Genomic DNA, 19,366 nt, shown 5'->3' with positions numbered 1-19,366 from the left:
TCCCTCTCTCTTCCTCTCTGTAAAAAATCAATAAAATATATATATATATTTTTTTAAAATCTAAGCGGTTGGTACTGTGGCTTCTGAAGAGAAGGTTCCCAGGAGAAGCCTTCCCTTTGGGCTGAAAGACGAAAAGATGCATCTATTATATTTGAAATGCGACTGGATGCTGTGGAATTGAGTCACAGGCACCATTCGGTACCAGGAAGGCTGGGACTTTACCGCCCTGAAACCTTCCCACAGAGAAACTGAGATGCCGGCAGGTGCGCTGCCACGCTGTCTTACCGGCCTCGCTGAAGCAGCTCCCAGTGGGCCGGCCCAGTGGTCATATTAAAGGCTCCGGGATAGACCAGCAGCTGGCAGCCTGGGAGAGGGAGGCGAGAGTCTGTGCAGAGAACACCCAACTCCCTGGCCCCTCCCTCTGTCCTCCACCCAGTGGGGACCCAGCTCCCACTTCCCCCCGCATAAAAGGATGTCAGCCAGGTCAGACAGTGTCACAGCATTAGCTTATGGCTCTGCGTTCCCTCAGACACTCGCATGGTGCAGACAGACCCACGAGAAAAGTGATACTGATAACCAAAACCACATGTGAGTTCACTTAAAAAAAAGTGGGGGGGCGGGGGGAGATGACACGACTATCATTCAGATTTCTCTCGGCACCAGTGGGCGGCTCTGCATGGCCGAGGACCACGTTCCATAACGCCCTTCAACTGAAATGAGGGGCAGAGCGGGTGCTTCCAGACTCATGGGCAAGACTGCACAGAGACTGCCGACCCAGAGCAGGCAAACTGCTGCATCCACCTCACTGCGCTGAGTTCATTCAGAATCAGCGTGGCTCTGACAGTCTAGCAGGGCTGCTAATGTGTGTTGAGTGCCACACAAGGAGCTTAAGTAAGTTCTCTCTCCTTCGTCCTCACACCATCCCTATGAGAAAACTGGGAGCCCCACTGCTCTAGAAATGAAACCATTCACCCAAAGTACCATGCCAGGTAGTTCAGTGGCTGGCAAACTGCAGCTTGCGAGCCACACTCGAGAGCTGCGGTTTGCCGCTCTGTCGACTAATGAGTTTGTCGACCACTGACCTAGACTCTTGATTCCAATAATCACAGGTTGTAGTTGTTCCTTGTGATGAAGCCCCTATCCCAGCGGTCGGCAAACTCATTAGCCAACAAAGTGGCAAACCGCGGCTCCAGAGCCGCAGTTTGCCAACCACTGAGGTAGGAAAAGAGTTGGAACCAGAACCAGATCTTCTGATGTTGTTTGGTGCTGGATGGTAGGACACCTTTATCTGCACCAAAATGTCACTGACTACATTCCCACCGTACCCAGCATCTAGGACTGTGGCCCGGTGACATCCACGAGGGACAGACATGTTTTCATTGCTACTGGGCTCCACGGGACTCTTCCCAAACACAGGAGCAGGAAGGGCTGGAGGGGTAGAGCAGATGTGTAAGAGTCTGGCTCCTGCCTTAGCCGCACGGCGTGTTAAACCACAACCTCTGGAAAACCACACTGTCCACTGGCAGCAAGAGTCTGAGAAGCCAGTCAGGGGTGGAGAGGTTAAGACCTCTCCTCCAAACACCACATGACCTCACTCATTTGTGGATAATAAAGAACATTATAAACTGATGAACCATAAGATAGATATAGTGACAGTATATCAACAAGTAGACTGTCAAATTACAGCGGGGAGGGGAGGAAGATCTGGGGGAGAAAATAGATCAACGAAGGACTTGTATACATGCATATAAGTGCAACCAATGGACACAAAACTTTGGGGAGGGAGGGGATGTATAGGAGGGAGGGAGGGGGTCAAAAAAAATCAATAAAATATATATTTTTTTAAAAAATAAATAAATAAATAAATAATAATAAAAAAAAAAGACCTCTCCTCCAGCTTTTCCGACTAAGGGCTCCCTCTGTCCAGCCTCAACCCTCCGGGCACCCACACAACACGACGGCGGTGCTGCTCACCTCTCTGCGCGTAGACTTGTGCAAGCTCTGCAAAGCGGATGTCGTAGCAGATGCCCAGGCCCACTTTGCAGTAAGCTGTTGACAGACAGAAAACGCACAGATGACAGTTAGCCTGCAGCACGGTGCCAGGGTAAAGCCTCCTGAGCTAACGTCACTGACTGAGGGGGACACGGAGCACAGGGCCCGTGGTGGACAAGACCTGTAAGCTTATTCTTGCTTGGCTGTCACCTCGTAAAGACATCATTTATGTCAGCAGAGCAGAGATGAGAAATTCATTCTAAGTAAATGCTTATTCTCTAAGTGAGAGGTGCTCAATTGTGGACTAGCAAGCACACTCCGGAAACGATCCCACCGACAGGAGGCTGTACCAAATGGAAGAGCAAAGTCATGTCAAACTCCTAGTTCTCCACTCAGCCCGCCCTTTCTAGATCTCTGACCGTTCTCTGCCCTCCTCACGCCTGGCCTTTCAGCCAGGTTATGTAAAGACACTAGGGAGAGCTCTCACTGGTTTGGCTCAGTGAACAGAGCGTTGGCCCACGGACTGCAGGGTCTCGGGTTCAATTCCAATTAACAGCGTATGCCTCAGCTTCAGGCTGGATCCCTGGCCTTGATGTGGGTGAGTGCTGGAGGCAACCAATTATTGTATCGCCCTCCCATCAATGCTTCTTTCTCTCGGTCTCTTCCATTCTCTCTAAAAATCATGGAAAAATATCCTGGGGGTGAGGATTAATAAAAAAAAAAAATTAGGGAGGGGCATAATAATAATAATTAAAAAAAACAACAACAAAGGAATACCTGGTCCTCTTTTACTGGGACTGCAAAAGGAGGTGGACTTATCTGGTACGTACGAGTCTCAAATGTGGAGAAAGTATCACCAGGACTCAATGTTTTAGATTCTTGAAATGTGATTTTCCCAGGAACATCAATGTCAAACAGATGGAGCTGCAGCACAAATACAGGCTTCAGTTACCTCTTTCCCAGCAGAGTTCATGGCAATAAACACAATCTGTCCATGCCCAGATATGAGGGTGACTCACATAAGAGCAACTGTACAAATAGTACCGCAACATGCCCGAGATGTGGTAATTACCAAAACCTTTAAAGCAGCTACTGAAACTAAGCTCAAGAGTATGAAGAGAAAAAAAATACTCATAATGAACTAAACAAGTAGAAATATTGGTAGAGAAATAAAAGCTATAAAAAGGAACCATATGAGCCCAGCTGGCATGGCTCAGTGATTGAGCATCAACCTATAAACCAGAAGGTCACAGTTGGATTCCTGGTCAGGGCACATGCTGGATTTCGGGCTCCATTGTAGGGCCTGCAGGAGGCATCCTGCCAACGAGTCCCTCTCATCACTGATGTTTTTCTCTCTCTCCCTCTCCTTCTCCCTTCTTCTCTGAAATCAATTTTATACACACACACACACACACTCACACATACACACACACATATATATATGTAATTTTTTTTAAAGAACTGAAAAATTTTAGAACTGAAAAACTCAGTATCTGAAATTTTTAAACATTTCACTGGATTGGCTTATAGGAGATTGGCAATTACAAAAGAAAGATTCAGAACACAGATTAGTGGAAACTGTCCAATTTGAAGAAGAGAAAGAAAAAGGTTGGGAAAATAAAGAACCAGAGCCTTGGTGACCTGGTTTGGAGGAACAGTATCAAAACTGGAATCCAATAAAAAGAGAATAGGACCAAAATATATATAATAAAATCATGCCCCCAAGTTTCCAACATATGGTGAAAGACTTAAATGTCAAGTTTCATGAAGTACGACACATACAAAAAAAAAAACCACCTAGGCACATGAGAGACAAAATATTAACCACTGAAAAATACAAAAGGGAAATCTTTTTTTTTTCTTTTTTTTAAATATATTTTATTGATTTTTCACAGAGAGGAAGAGAGAGGGATAGAGAGTTAGAAACATCGATGAGCGAGAATCATCGATCAGCTGCCTCTTGCACACCCCCTACCGGGGATGTGCCCACAACCAAGGTACATGTCCTTGACCGGAATCGAACCCGGGACCTTTCAGTCCGCAGGCCGACGCTCTATCCACTGAGCCAAACCGGTCCCGGCCAAAAGGGAAATCTTTTTTTTTTTTTAAATATATTTTATTGATATTTTACAGAGAAGAGAAAGGGGCAGAGATAGAGAGCCAGAAACGTCAATGAGAGAGAAACATCGACCAGCTGCCTCCTGCACACACCCACTGGGGATGTGCCCGCAACCAATGTACATGCCCCTGACCGGAATCAAAACTGGGACCTTTCAGGCTGCAGACCAACGCTCTACCACTGAGCCAAACCGGTCTCGGCACAAAAGGGAAATCTTGAAGGCAGGAAGATAAAAACACAAGTTACACACAGGGAATAGTAATACAAGCTACCACTGACTAATCAGAAAAAAAAGAAAAAAGCGGCTAGAAGTTATTTGAAAAAGGTCTCTCCAACAGTTGGGGGAAAAATAAAACTGTCAACTCCGAATTCTATCCCACCAAAATCTCTGTCAAGAATGAAGGCAAACTAGATGTTCATAAACAAAAAGTCAGAAAATTCATAGCTAGCAGATCCTCACTACAAAAAAGCGAAAGGAGGTCTTCCTTTTTGAAAGTAAAAATATCAGATAGAACTAGGATCTTCAGGAAAGTAAGAAAAATAACAATGGTAAATATTTGAGTAAACAAAAGATTTCTATCTTCCTTTCTTTAAAACACACACTACCTTAAAAATACATTCTTTGTGGGATTTACAATGTATGTAGACACAATATGCATGTCAACCATAGTTTAAAAACGAAAAGGGGTTAGAAATTTCACATGAAGTAATATAATATTAACTCAAAGTACAATAGACTGTGATAAGGGTGCATATTGTCATGCATAGTGCAACAATTAAAAAAAAAAAAAAACAGCAGAGGAAGTATAATTTAAAAGCCAATTGACAAAATGGAATTCTAAAAAATACTCAAAACCAAAGATGCAGAAAAACAGTGAAATATCTATATGCTTAAATCCATCCATATCAATAATTATCTATATGTATAAAAGACTGTCCTGCTGAATGGTAGCTATGATGTGCACTGACCACCAGAGAACAGATGCTCAACGCTAAAGCTGCCATGACACGAACTGGCCATTTAAAAATAAACGGTACCACGGACCTGGCACCTACAAACCAACACTCTGCTCCCCCCAAGCAGGACACAATCCCCATCACCACCCCAGAGTGACACCCCATAAAATCAGTCAATGTTGCCAAGACTCCATGGTGCAAGATGTGTCCACAACCCAGCCTAGCCTGGAAACGGCGACTGTGGGCACTGGGTAATGACGTCACGTAGCAAGACCTGGCTTCCTCTCCCTAGCAATTAGCCTCCTGGAGTTTCTTCAGCCCAGGAACTCAACTTGTTTTATAGCCAGGTGCAAACATTTTACAGTTCAACCAAATGTTTGTGAAGCGTTTTCCCGTTCTTCATTTCACTTAATCTTCACAGAAGTCCTAGAGTAGGTAGATAGGAGTCTTGGTAGAATACTATTTTCTTTTCACAAGAAAGCCATGAATAGCAATATTAAAATATTACTTCTAATTAATTTCCTTTCAATGTGCACGAATCCATGCACCAGGACACTAGTATTCACTATAAATGCAGTAACTGCTCCAGTTAAAAGGCAAAGACTGTCAGAATGAATAAAAATGCAAAACCCAACTGTATGCTACCTATAAATTTAAAAAATAAAGACATACATAGCTTGAAAGATTAAAAAAAAGTCGCACCAAGATTAAGTACAAGAAGAGTGGCTACAGTATTATCAGAGATAAAATAAACTTCAAGAAAGAGAGCATTACAAAGGCCAAAAAAAGAAAAAGAAAAGGAAAAGCAGAACAGACATTCCATAACAATGAAAGAATGACATGACCAGGAAGACTTAATAATCCTAAATGTACATGCATTTACTACTGCAAAGATGTCAACTCTCCCCTGATCTCTATATATTCAATGCAATCCTAACTAAAATTCCTGCAGGTTTGCCCTTTGACAGGCCAAGTCTAAAGTTTATATCAAAATGCAAATCCAAGAATAGCCAAATGTGCCACCCAGTCAAAATGCCTGATGTGTGTACAATACAATGAGAAGAAACAGGGGACTTCATGGTAAATTCTCAAGAGGCAATGAGACTTGGCACATTTCCTACTTACCTTTCTGTGCTTTACCAGTAAAGCTCCATTAGGCCCAAACACGGCACAGGTGTTATATAATTTCCCAGAATCCTCTTCAGGAATGGAACCTTTTATTGAGAGGAGAAAGACGGCAGGCACAGAAAACATTCTGAACAAAGCAATCTTTTGGAACTGGATGGCGACTTGATAAACTGTCACTTATGTCTAACAATACAGTTTACTATCTTGTAAGGGTCACTTAACCAGTTGTTTTCCTTCTTGAATACAATCTTTCAGAGTTAAATTCCATAGTGTAAATAACTATGTCAGATGGTAAAGTTTCAAAAATATCTGAATTGAGCTTTGATCTTGAGCAAAACTGAAACACTGAAGCAACATGGGGAATTCACTACTGCTCAACTTAAATTCACCAGGCCCTCCTGCAATACACCTGCATCCACAAGGGCCTCCAGACGGACATGTGGTTCCCAGTCCTGCCTCCTCTTGCTTTGCCTTCTTTTTCCACCTCTTACTCATTTCTAATTCTTAGTATAGCATAATACAGAAATAATTTTGTTTGCAGTCCTTATTAAACAGTTTTACTGTACCGATTTTTTTAAGCAAACAGAACATTTTATAATTTATTTTACAACCACATAAAGCTACCTTGATGTATGTAGCCTCTTTAAGAAAAACAATTTTCTTTTTTTTTTTTTTTGCATGTCATCCTCACGCAGGGGCCATGCTAATCTCTGTATCGTTCCAATTTTAGTATATGTGCTGCTGAAGCAAGCACAAGAAAAACAATTTTCTTAACCCTGTATTAGTGAAATGAAAGACACTCAGGTATGGTTTTCTTTCCATACTTCCACCTGTGCCTTCGCTCCCACTCCTTCTCCAGGGAAAATCATCATTACCAGTTCAGTGTGTGTCCTTCTACAACACTGACTGTGTCTGACATGCAAAACTACATATGAAAATCAACAACCTTTTGTGTGTCCCACTTCACAGTATGTTTGGATGAGCTCTCCCCTTTACCACATTTAGACCTACCTCATTCTTTTCAATGGCTAATTCGTATTCCCTGGTTTAAGTGCAACAACAAAAATTATCCATGTGCTTTCAATGTCCCACCATTATACCTTAAGGGTAGGAAGTTACCTCCAATGAGATATATGCTGCACTCCTTTGCTAGTAGTGAGAGCTTGTTTGTGGATTCACCGGGAATTTTCTCTGCATATTCAGGAAAATAGCTCGTGCCATATGGAGAATTAAAGCATTCCTAGAATAATGTCAGCAGAGAGAAAGAGAAAAAAAAACATCAAAACATCCAACCCATTTTAAAGTCCGACTGTAAGAAGACAGAGCCGCTGCTTCCAGCTCTGCTCTGAAAGGGATAAAACACACACACACAACTCCCCCCCCCCCCTCCCCCCTCTCTCAGGTTCCAGGGCTGCAGAGCCTGTAGCCACAGGCAGGTGTCAGCAGCCGGCTCAGGCGGGCTGAGAAGAGGCAGGCACCTGTGCTCAGCCAGACCCCGGTCATCTCGGCAGAAGGTGGGAACGGCCTCTCCCCCCAGTGGACAGGAGGGCTGCACGTTCCCGGGCGCCCAGGCCACCACACGGGCTGCCTCTCAGGACTTCGTTAGGATGAATCCATAGGCTCAAAATTACATTAACTGTGTAAGGCAATAAAGCCTGCGACTGGAAAAATACAGAAGCTTCGAAAGCCACAGAAGTTAAGACGTTTCCTCATCTGTAAAATGAGCGGTTTCTCAGCCCCCTCCAGCACCAGCATCCTGACCCAGCGGACGCTCATTCCCCGGACACGTCTGCCTCCCCCAGCTCGGCCATAAAAGAAAAGCAAAACCGCTAGACGGTGACTCTGATTCATTCGCCTTGCATTTACTGAGATTGCCTGTGCTCCGCACATGATGCTAAGGAGCTCAGGCTGACAGCCTGTACAAGACGCATGTCAGAGAAGCAGAGCTGAATTCAAGTGCTTCACTCCTGGTCTTCAACTCCAATGCCCGAGCAGCACAAACCAACGACAGGCCACAGTTAGGGTACAAGTCCAGGTGAGTCCAAGGACAGGAGTGGAAGCGAAGACGGGATTAACGTTAAGATCTCGAGCTCCCCTGCTAAAGATTCCTACTCACTGGCCTTATCTGTGATGGCCTGGAGCCCAGTGTGCAAGGCAGTCCTGACAATCCTCCCGCCAAGCTGACAGGGTTTTCAAAGGGCCGCCTCTTCCCCAGCGGGGGAGAGAGGAGGAGGGGCTGGCCAGAATAGTTCCACCACTGACCCTGCGGGATCCTTCTCTGGAGCTAACCCCCTACTTGAGGGCAAGCAAATGAGGTGCAAGCTTCAGCCGGTTGTTTTAAAAGAAATCACCTAGAAAAGAGATGCAGAATCCTACATTCAGAAAGACACCACAGGCTTTCTAAATGTCTCTAATAGTTTAAGTTTTCAAAAAAAGCTTTTTTAAATGTTGGAGGTTTAGCTATAAAATCAATACATCCTGGTCCTATAAAGAATTATACAAAGAGCCTTGGCTGGGCGGCTCAGTTGGTTGGAGTGTCGTCCAATACACCAAAGGGTTGCAAGTTCATTCCTAGTTAGGGTGCATATGGGAGGCAACCGGTCAATGTTTCTCACATCGATGTTTTTCTTTCTCTTTCTCTCTCTCTCCCTCCCCCTTCTCTCTCTCCCTCCTTTCCTCCCTCCCTCCCTCCTTCCCCTACCCCTCTCTAAATATCAAGAGAAAACATACCCTGGGGAAAGGATTAAAAAAAAAAAGAAGAATTATATAAGGAAAGAAGGGAAATGTCCGAGGTGGAGTATTTCAGCTTTAGGTAAGTCCTCCAGCCAACTAGGGTTCTGAGCAGAGTAGGTGATCCTCGCATTGAAGACCTATAACTGCATGGGCACGTCCTATCCCGGAGGCCCCTGCGAGGGTCATCTTTCAGACAATCGGGACACAATCCTGGCCCCGGACACAAGAGGAAAACCAGAGCTGGCAGACGCTGTTCCGTGGGGCCCAGCGTGCCCAGAAAGGGGTGGCTCCTCCATACTTACTGGCAGAGAAACTATTTTTGCTCCTTGGGCGGCTGCCTTCCGGACAAGGCTACAAGCTCGATTGAGATTATCCGATTTGACGGAAGAAACTTGAAGTTGGATGAGGGCCAAGCGGAAAGCTGAAGAAGAAGAGAAAACACGTGTCAGAAGATCTGACCGCTGAATCAGAGCAATCCTCACCCGAGGACAACGCCGCCTGCCAGGACATCCGGCAGTGTCTGGAGACATTCTGGACTGTCACACTGGTGGGCTGCTACTGGCATCTAACAGAAAGAGGTCAGAGATGCTGCTGACCCTGCCACAATGTATAGGGCAGTCCCTCACAACAAATTATCGGTCCAAAATTTCAAGCACGGTGATGCTGAGAGACCTTGGCGAGCAACTGCCATGGGCAGAGCCCCATGCCACGCACAGAGCCTGAAGTGAAACAGGCAGGGCCAGATTTTTACTTAAAATGAGAACAGGGCTTGAAGGAAGACAACTAGGTTTGAATACACAACTATTCCTTACTATTTGATCTTGGGCCTCACCTACCCCTTATCCGGGTAACTGAGGGCATTCCCGGACAGACAGTGAAATCCCACTGGGAATGGGGCCGTGGGTCATGGGGAGGGGAGACACCTGCCTCAAGTTCCTCATTAGGGACTGGGACTCAACCCTAAGTGCATCTGCTAACAGGAGGGGGAGGGTGGCAGCTGGTGGGCTGCAGATGTGCCTAATCACAGGGCAGGGCTCCTGGGCACTTGTGAGGGTCTGTATTCACCCCGTAAATATCCCTATGCCCAAATGACTGCAACATTTTTGCTCTGTTTTAAAATTTTTATTATTGTCTAAAATTTTACATATTTCTTTTTCCCCAATTGACACAACGCTCCTCTCCCCCCAGCCATTCACACTCCGGGTAAGCCCCCACCGCCCCAGTGTCTGTGTCCATTGGTTATGCTAATACTAAAGGCCCCATGCACGAAGATTCATGTAAGAATGGGTCTTCTGCTGAAACCGGTTTGGCTCAGTGGATAGAGCATCGGCCTGCGAACTAAAGGGTCCCAGGTTCGATTCCGGTCAAGGGCATGTACCTTAGTTGTGGGCACATCCCCAGTAGCGGGTGTGCAAGAGGCAGCTGGTCGATGACTCTCTCTCATCAATGTTTCCAACTCTCTATCCCTCTCTCTTCCTCTCTGTAAAAAATCAATAAAATATATTAAAAAAATAAAATGTTACCACCTTGAAAAAAAAAAAAAGAAAGAAAGAAAGAAAGAATGGGTCTTCCTTCCCCTGGCTGCCAGCACTGATTCTGCTCTGGCACTGGAGCCGCCTTTCAGCCTTCCCATGCTGCCCAGAGACCCAAAGCGACTGGGGTGGTGCAGAATGCCTGTGTCATCACCATGGCGACAACGCAGGCATCCCGCCCCCAGCTGCCAGGTGCTTGTGTATGCAAAATAACCTGCCATCTTTGTTGAGTTAATTTGCATACTCACTCCTGACTGGCTGGTGGGCATCGTGAAGGTACAGCCAATTTGCATCTTTCTCTTTTATTAATGTAGATGAGGACCACAACATTAAGTATCAAATAAAAACCACCATGATGCCCATCAGCAGATGATTGGATCAAAAAACTATGGTACATCTACACCACATGTGTCAAACACAAGGCCCGTGGGCCAAATCCAGCCCGCCAGGCCTTGCAATGTGGCCCGCACCGCTCTGTCATCACTGCACTCCGCTGTCAGTTTATGACATTGTCAGTTTATGACTGTTCAGTAAACCATTCGGCCTGCGATTTAGGCTGGATTTTAGATTTTGGCCCCTTCTCTGGTTGAGTTCGACACCCCTAATCTACACAATGGAATACTATGCTACCACAAAAAAGAAGGAATTGTCATCATTTGCAGCAACCTGGATGGAATTGGAGAACATCATGCTGAGTGAAATAAGCCAATCAATGAAAGAGAAACACCACATGACCTCACTCATTTATGGATAATAAAGAACATTATAAACTGATGAACCAAAAGATAGATATAGAGACAGTAAAGCAACAAGCAGACTGTCAAATTACAGTAGGGAGGGGAGGGAGATCTGGGGGAGATAATAGATCAACCGAAGGACTTGTATACATGCATATAAGTACAACCAATGGACCTAAAACTCTGGGGAGGGAGGGTATGTATAGGAGGGAGGGAGGGGGGCAAAAAAAAAAATCAATAAAATATATTTTAAAAAAAACCCACCATGAGATGTTGAGACACTTCAAAGGAAAAGCTGACAGCACTTTTTCCTGCTATCTTAACCATGCTCCAAATCTTTATTGGAGACTGGACCCCACAAATTACGTGGCCAGCCCTGCCAACAGATCTGTGGTCAGTCTTAGGGCAAGGAGGTCTGGCTTATTCCTTCCGTGAGGTGGTAGCTACACCCTACACTTGCTTTCCTATATTCTTTAGAGTTCTCTTTTAGCTCTTATAGTAATCACCTTTTAGTGGTTAATAATTCTTTATACAAAACTGTCCCTGTTCAAGTGACTGGTGTGGTTTCTGTGTCCTATGTGGACCCTGACTGATACACAGTGTTTGCTCATGGTCTGAGGTGAGGCTGCTAGTTCAGGATTAGCAGTAATGCCCTGCCCTGGCTTTCCTAGGCACCCCTGCTCTACAGTGTGAAACCCCCTCCACGAGAGGGCACGCACTCTGGGTGTCCTGAACCTGTGCAAACGTCCTCGGAAGAGGCAGGGCTGACAGACCTGGCCTTTGATGAAGGCCTGTCTGGCTCACGGTTAACCCTGAAGGGAAAATGCAGACGTCGCATTCCTTGGCTTATGAAGTGAGAAGAGCTCAATTTAACCCTGAATGCAGCTTGTTAAGCAGTTTCAGAATCTGGATGAAAACAAAGGAACCTAAATTAGGGAACAAAAGCTGGGTTACTTTGGGACAAACAAATACGTTGAGAACATTACCAAAACCATTACAGGTTTCCCTCTCCCCCATCCTACCCAGAAGGCAGCTCCTGAATCAGGCTTGGGATTGCTTGCATTTTACAAACCGCCTGCTCCACAGAGGGGATTGCAGCAGGGCAATTCACCACTGGGGAGTGCTATTACCTCAGCTGTAAAACACAAATACAATGATTTCCTAGGTCCCTGGCTGCCCTAAGAGTCATCCTAGTCTAACAATGAAGGACTTACCCAGGGGGAAAAATACACATAATACGTGCAAAGACCAACATGGGACCATAGAACACTTTGTAAATAAGGAAACAGGAAGCTTGCAGAGGCAAAACAGTCAGTGGACAGTCAGTTCACAAACACAAATAGTCAGTGAACAGTGGCAGAGTAACAATCCAAGCCCAAATCTGGAACAGTATCGCAAGATGGGCACCTTGTTTGTTTGTTTGTTTGTTTTGGGGGGGTTGTCATATGATTTGAAAAAACTCCTCAACTTAGTCAGACAGCCACCTCTAAGAACCACCTCAGCCTGTCATGCCTGCCTCTCACACGATGCAGTCACATCCAGAGGGAGGTGTGTGAAAGGACGCCCACATGACGATCCTGAACAATCGTTCAGCCACCAGCTTGCACTCTGGGTTGAAATAAAAAACAAAGAGCAGTTCCACGAATTTCCACACCTTATCATCTCAGGGGGGCCTCCCAAGACGCCCACGTAGGGGCACTTGTGTCCACTTCACAGATCACGAGGTTAGATGTCTCGCTGGCATGGGAAGTTACTGACTGGGCCAGGACTGTGAGGCTCCAGGTCTCCAGGCTGAGTCCAGTGCACCGCACTGATGGTGTAAAGAAATCTGGCCCAGGCCTGGGGGCAAACTCCGCGCTGGGGCCGACCCAGGAGGGGGCTGTGGAACTAACACGCGATAACCCAACCCCTAAGCTCAATGTCCAGAAGCAGAAACGACTTGCCCAATTTTTGGCTCAGGAGTTGGGTGGCGGGTGCAACGTGGAGCGCAGGATCCAGTCCTATCACAGCCCAAATCGAAGACAACAGGTGCTTCCGTTTCACGTGACCGGGCTCAGGCCACCGCAAAACTCAAGTTCAAGCATCAGCCTCAGCTGAAAAGGGTGAGAGCCATCCCGCTGGTCGTCCCGCCCCGGGAGCAAAGCGTCCGCCTCCAGGAACTCCGCAGGCAGAGGCTCCCCGCGAGGTGGCCCGGCTGTCACACTGCGGAGGGTCCCCGCGAAGGTTCTCTGAGGGGCGGGGCCTGCACCTTACAGGAGCGCCCACGCTCCGGCGCAGGGGCCCCGGGCCCCGCCTCCAGGCTCTGCCCCGCGGGGCGCAGGGGGAGCCCGGGGGGAGCAGGCGCCGGCCCGCCGCCCCGCCCGCGCCCCTGGAAGCCGGTACCCGCGAGTTCGCCGGCCCGCGCTCCGCCCCCCTCCTCAAGCCCCGCGGACCCGGGACAGGGAAGGTCACGGACGGCGCGGGAAGCCCTCGCCGGCGCCGCTCCCGAAGCCGCGCTACTCACTGGCCATGGCTCTCCCGGGGTACACCATGCGCGCCGCGGGGAGCTGCAGCCTCAGGACGGACCCAGGCAGCGCCGGGAGGGGCGGGGCCAGGCCGCGCCGGAAGGGGCGGGGCTAGCGCCCGAGGCCCCGCCCCTCTTCCCACAGCACTGGGCGGGGCTTCCTGCTGGACCCCCGCAACTCCTGTCCCTCACTGGCTGTCGGCGCCAACGGGCCAATCAGAACCGGGCTTACAGCACGGCCCTCAGGAGAGGACCGCCCCGGAGGCAGAGGGACCAGCGGGGCGGCCTGAGTGAGGGCAGCGGCTGGTGAATGTGTAACAGCCGGCCTCCACCTCTCAGCCAGGGCCTGAGTCTGCGGCGGCGGGGTTGGCGCTGTGCCTGGGAGCGGCCGTGAGCTGATTGCCTGGAGCCTTTGGAACAGTGGCGGTAACTGGGGCGGAACTGGCCAGGTTGGGGGAGGCACTCAGGCCCTAATGGGACCTCACTGCTAGGGCTGGTGGCTGATGAGGGAGAGGGGGAGAGAGATCCACTGAGGGTTCAAACTCAGTATCCTCAACAATGCAGGCCTCTAATGGACTGAAATCTGTTTGGTGATGTTGTTTTAGAATTTTTCCATTTATACTCACTCGCCAGGATTGCTCTTTGATTTTTGCGTTTTGTTTGTGCTTTTGTCAAGTTTAGAGATCAAAAATTAAAAGAAATAAAAATTTGCTATTCTTTTAAGTGCATCAAGTGTTCTTTTAATTTTTCTTTAATTAAGGTATTACTACATATGTGACCTTATTCCCCCATTGCCCCGCTCACCCCCTCCACTTATGCCCTCATTGGATACACACTTATGCATGCATACAAGTCCTTTGCTTGATCTCTCCCCCTCTCTCTCAAGAATTTCCTGTGCCATTTTAATTCCCCCCCTCTGATCCCCTCCTGTCATTTTAAGTGATCCCCCTCCCACCACCTTGCTACCCCAATTCCTTTTTTTTACCCCTAGAAATGAGAGCAAAAAGAAAAAGCTACTCTGTGGAGTACAAGAAAGGAATCGTGGAAGACTCTTGGGGCCAAAATCTTACTGCTTTCTGCAAAGAGAAGATGTTGAGTATCCGATTGGTCCGAAAATGGCGAGCAGAGTATGGTAACCTCATTGAACAAGTGGACAAGGGAAATGCTAAAAAGCACAAGTGTGGATCAGGTCGGCAACCATTATTTTCTGAGCTGGAAGACCTGATCTGTGAATGGGTTGTTGACAGGAGAGCAAAGGCTTTGGTTGTGAATAGGGTTCAGATTCAAGAATTTGCCCTTGCAATGGCACCACAGTTTGACACAGCCCCCGAAGACTTCAAAGCATCACAACACTGGCTGGATAATTTCCTTCAGCGAAGTGAATTGTCTTTAAGAAGATCTACAACATTGTTTAGGTTGGAAGATATTCAAGTTATTAAGTGAGCACTTGCATTCAAGTCCTTTATTGATGATGCTGGCTTCTCTAAATACAATCTTTCCAACATGATTGCTATGGATGAAACTGCAGTGTTTATGGGCCAATCATCTCAAACAACAACTGAACAGGCCTCCTTAGTGTACATTCTCTCCACTGCTTACGAAAGTGCATGTGTTTCCTGTATTTTGGCAATTCGTCTGGATGGCACTAAAATCCCACCTTTAATCATTTCTAAGGGCAAGAAGGAAAAGTAGTGGCTTGGGTCGATTTCTGGGTTCTCTAATTCTATTCATGCGCGTGGGCTCCTCCCCAGCTGCCTGCCGCTTCAGGAATCAGCCAAAACCAGCAGTCCGACATCCCCCAACGGGCCCCAGATTGCAAGAGGGTGCAGGCCAGGGTGAAGGGCCCACTGGCGCACAGATCCATGCACTGGGCCTCTAGTAAATAAAATCCAAAGTCTGTTAAATTGAGTTTCGTAAAATTGAGGGCTTACTGTACTTTCAAATCTAAACATTTAAATTTTAAAGAATGGCCCTCAATTTCCTAATTTTTTGATATCTATAAAGATTAAAAATGGGGGAGGGAAGAAAAAGAGAGACTGTCATTAAGAACAAAGTTTTGCGTAAACTGTATTGGTTTATTTACAACTGTAATTTATAAACATTAACACAAACACCTTTACATTAATATTATGTAAAAAGTCCCATATCTGAAATGGGGGGTGGAGGGATGAGACTCCAGGACATTTCTAAAGGGGGTGCCAAGAAAAGAAAAAAATGCAACTTAACAGTTGTGGAGAGAGTTATAAATATCAATTATTGCACCAGGAGCAATTTCATGCAAATGTCTTCAACCACTCAAGTAAACTTTTTATTTAATTAGAATAAAATATCAAAATACCATGACATATGCTGCCTTTTATTCACTTGATTTCCATGAAGTAAATTAAAATTACTATCTGAAAACAGGATATGTCTAAATATTTCTCCTATCAATCCCTTTGAGATAATCCATTACACTTTAAAACATGGAAGATTGTTAGGATTTGCTATTTCCCAGATTTTACAAGAAGTTATTCCACGTCCTCAAATGTGTTCTTGGATTTCTCTCACCTAACCTGTCTAATATGAATCTCTCAATAAGTTAAGTTGAGGAAGCTTTGAAATAAAGCAGATCTCTTTACAGTTTTGTCATATTAAGAGAATAAAAATAGTTTCAAACCACTGGAATTTTTGTAAGACAAAACAAAAACCAAAGAAGAGAAATTTCAGAAAGTGATGATAAAAACAACTATAGTTTATACAGCTCTCTGATTATTTGGCTTTTATTTAAGTGGATATTTGTGGTCATAGACCATAATCTCACTGAGGATAAATCAGTGTGTGCTCAACACCTGTCTTAAATACCCTAAATCAAGTATTGCATTTGTAATAAAGACCAATGACATTTGTACAGATATAATTCTGTCCTCAAAATGTTAATTGTAATCTTAACATGCCTACCTACTTATATGTATTGCTTTTAACTGCTCCATTGAAACTATTAGGATGAAGTTTAGTATCTGAAGCACTCATGTTCAAATTATTAGCCAATAGATGTTTGGAAACTGATGTTTCAACATTTTATTACCGGACTGACTTTCTGAGTTGGCTGGAATCTTTATCCATTTCATTGAAAAGATAACACTCTTTTTAAGAACAGAAACGGCAAACTAATTATTAAGCTATGTAATATTTTTTAGTTACTGATATTGCTCAGTGAGTAAAACCAAATTAGCAATTAATAGGCTCTCTTCAACTAATTCTCTCTCTAGTTTTCAGTGAAGACATTGCAAATATATATATATGTGTATGGTTGTTTTTAAATCTGAAAGTGATGCATGTTCCCTTAAAACAGCTCTTCAAAACAGAACTGCATTCTGCTCCCTTAGTTCATAAGGGCACAGGGTCAGTTACTTCAAAGTCACTTAATAAGTGACTTTTGTAAGTAATCATTTTACAAAGCCAAAAATGCAAAAGGAAAAAATTTAAAAATTAACTGTCCAGAGATTATAATAATTTAAATTTTTCAAATATCCACATGAGCAAATGAAAGTTCTCCAGTTAGTATTCAGTCAAGAAAATGTCCATATTTCTCTTGGTTGCCTTAATTTCCTTTTAATTCTCTTTTATATTAACTTTCCAAAGCATCCAACACTTTCATGATCTGTTGTTTTATGGCTTTGGTAGCATCTCCTGCATTTGGAATCAAATACCTGTAGGGGGAAATATGTAAATATTAATACAGCGCTTTGTCTTCAGAACTCTGATGTCACCTCCAATAGGAAGCTTTCCCTGACTTACAAAGCCAGCAGAAATGTCCTTCTACGTACTCCCCGGAACTTATATTAACATATACTCAAGCCCTAACCAGTTTGGCTATGTGGATAGAGCGTCAGTCTGTGGACTGAAAGGTCCTGGGTTCGATTCCAGTCAAAGGCACATACCCAATAAGGCGTGTGCAGGAAGCAGCTGATCAATGTTTCTCTCTCATTGATGTTTCTAGCTCTCTATCCCTCTCTTTTCCTCTCTGTAAAAAAAATCAATAAAAATATGTTTAAAAAAAAAAAGAAATTATAAAATGGCTGAAATTAAAACAGTATCATAGTAGCAAAAAAATAAATGGATAAAGAAAAACATATACTCAAAAGCATATTTGAAACAAAATCTAAATGCAAAAGCAAGGTGATTTTTCATAGTGTACAGCAAGGTGGAATGAACTGCAGATCAGGAGTTAAAAGGTAGGTGTGAAGATGGGAAAGTCATTTAATCCCTCTTGGCTTCACATTTTTATTTATAAGATTAAACTAGTGGCCCGTTACAGGAAGATTCCTGCAATAGGGCTTCCTGCTGCAGTCGCTGCCCCACCTGCTTTCCTCCCTTCTCTGCCACCCGCCTGCTTCTCCGCAGCTTCACTCCCTTCTGCAGGCTTGGCTTCTTTCTACACTGTCTTGATATGCAAATTAACAGCCATCTTGGTTGGGTTAATTTGTGTGCCCACCCTGATTGGCTGGTGGGTATGTCTTGTGTAGCGGCATGATGGTTAATTTGCATATTGCTATATTTTTAGGTTAGATATGGTTTAGCTTCAAGATCAATGTGGTATATGGCCCTGTGCCAGTCCAAGAACTGTTTGTCACTGTTTCATAATGAGACAAGGAGGAGCTTATACCAGATTGCAAATTAACTACACCATTCAGTACACTGCTTAGGTCAGTGTTTCCCAACCTTCTCTCATGATGAGAATCACCTGGTGGAGTTGTTAAAACACAGATTCCTGAATCCCAACTAAGAAGTGCTAAACTAGAATTTTTGGGAACATATAGGTAAAATTGTATACTTAACTAGTGCTCTAACACAGATGTTATATACAGAGCACTAAGTTAGGTATGCAATTTTACCTATATGTTCTCAAAAATTCTAGTTTAGCACTTCTTAGTTGGGATTCAGGAATCTGTGTTTTAACAACTCCACCAGTGATTCTCATCATGAGAGAAGGTTGGGAAACACTGGCTTAGGTCACTGACATTTAAGAAAAAGTAAAAATTTGATGAAAGAAAATAAAAATTGACTTAAATTCTGAAAAAACTTATTTGATTACAAACCGGCATTTAATGCAACACTGGCACAGGTTTTCTTGAAGACCCTTCTGTCAAAAAGTTTAATTAGTTATGGTACTTACTAAAACCATGGGCTGATGGCTAAAACACAGATGAGTGAGAAAAAGACAGCAAAGAATATTAATGAAAGTGATTCATGTATCCTATTCCACCACCTCTTTCCCTAAACAGAAAAACAAAGCATGTTTAATAATGAACTAATTCAATAATTTAGACAATATCATCCTAAGAAAATCTTACCTTTCAATTGCCAAGATTTCTATTCCTGAAGCACTGCTGTTTCCATACTTGAAGGTAATTAGGTCAGGATGTTTCTTTTTGGATGTAATTTTAACCACAGCATTTAGTGCTTGTCGAGACTGTATATAAGCCAATCCTTTCCGTGAAAGAATCTCCCTTAGACAGTACATATGTGTTGCAGTAACCAACAGATGACTTGAGAGAAAAAGCATTAAAAAACAAAAAGAATGTTTTTAAAATGTTGTTTAAAATAGCTATTACCTTCAATAGCCCCAATTATAAAAAATGTTCAACTCCAGATGAAATTACTTTTGAGTTAAAAATACAAG

At 44.6% G+C, this 19,366-nt stretch overlaps 2 protein-coding genes and 1 long non-coding RNA gene across 4 annotated transcripts in view; 1 reads left to right on the top strand and 2 right to left on the bottom strand.

Annotated features, from left to right (window-relative positions):
• NIT2 (nitrilase family member 2) overlaps positions 1-13,822 on the bottom strand; it is a 29,223-nt gene extending 15,401 nt beyond the window's left edge. The window contains exons 1-7 of the mRNA XM_084875526.1: positions 13,702-13,822; positions 9,232-9,350; positions 7,316-7,436; positions 6,194-6,282; positions 2,823-2,916; positions 1,975-2,049; positions 286-364 (exon numbers count right to left, since the gene is read on the bottom strand). Of these exons, the coding sequence (XP_084731652.1) occupies positions 286-364; positions 1,975-2,049; positions 2,823-2,916; positions 6,194-6,282; positions 7,316-7,436; positions 9,232-9,350; positions 13,702-13,729 (605 nt within the window). The 5' untranslated portion in view covers positions 13,730-13,822. The remainder of the gene's footprint in view (positions 1-285; positions 365-1,974; positions 2,050-2,822; positions 2,917-6,193; positions 6,283-7,315; positions 7,437-9,231; positions 9,351-13,701) is intronic.
• Positions 13,823-13,928: 106 nt separating this feature from the next.
• Positions 13,929-19,031, top strand: LOC311618194. The gene is made up of 3 exons (XR_014794266.1): positions 13,929-14,127; positions 14,693-18,389; positions 18,696-19,031. It is a non-coding gene; the product is annotated as an uncharacterized lncRNA (long non-coding RNA).
• The window catches only part of TBC1D23 (TBC1 domain family member 23), a 52,853-nt gene continuing 49,242 nt past the window's right edge, over positions 15,756-19,366 (bottom strand). For both annotated transcript variants that reach the window (XM_084875462.1, XM_084875463.1), the window contains exons 18-19: positions 19,038-19,232; positions 15,756-17,393 (exon numbers count right to left, since the gene is read on the bottom strand). In XM_084875462.1, coding sequence (XP_084731588.1) covers positions 17,312-17,393; positions 19,038-19,232 — 277 coding nt within the window. In that variant the 3' untranslated portion in view covers positions 15,756-17,311. The remainder of the gene's footprint in view (positions 17,394-19,037; positions 19,233-19,366) is intronic.

Source organism: Pipistrellus hanaki (genome assembly GCF_964339955.1).
Source record: "Pipistrellus hanaki genome assembly, chromosome: 2".
NCBI lineage: Eukaryota > Metazoa > Chordata > Mammalia > Chiroptera > Vespertilionidae > Pipistrellus > Pipistrellus hanaki.
The sequence above is the reverse complement of the archived record's forward strand: the minus strand, read 5'-3'. Positions and strand labels throughout refer to the sequence as shown.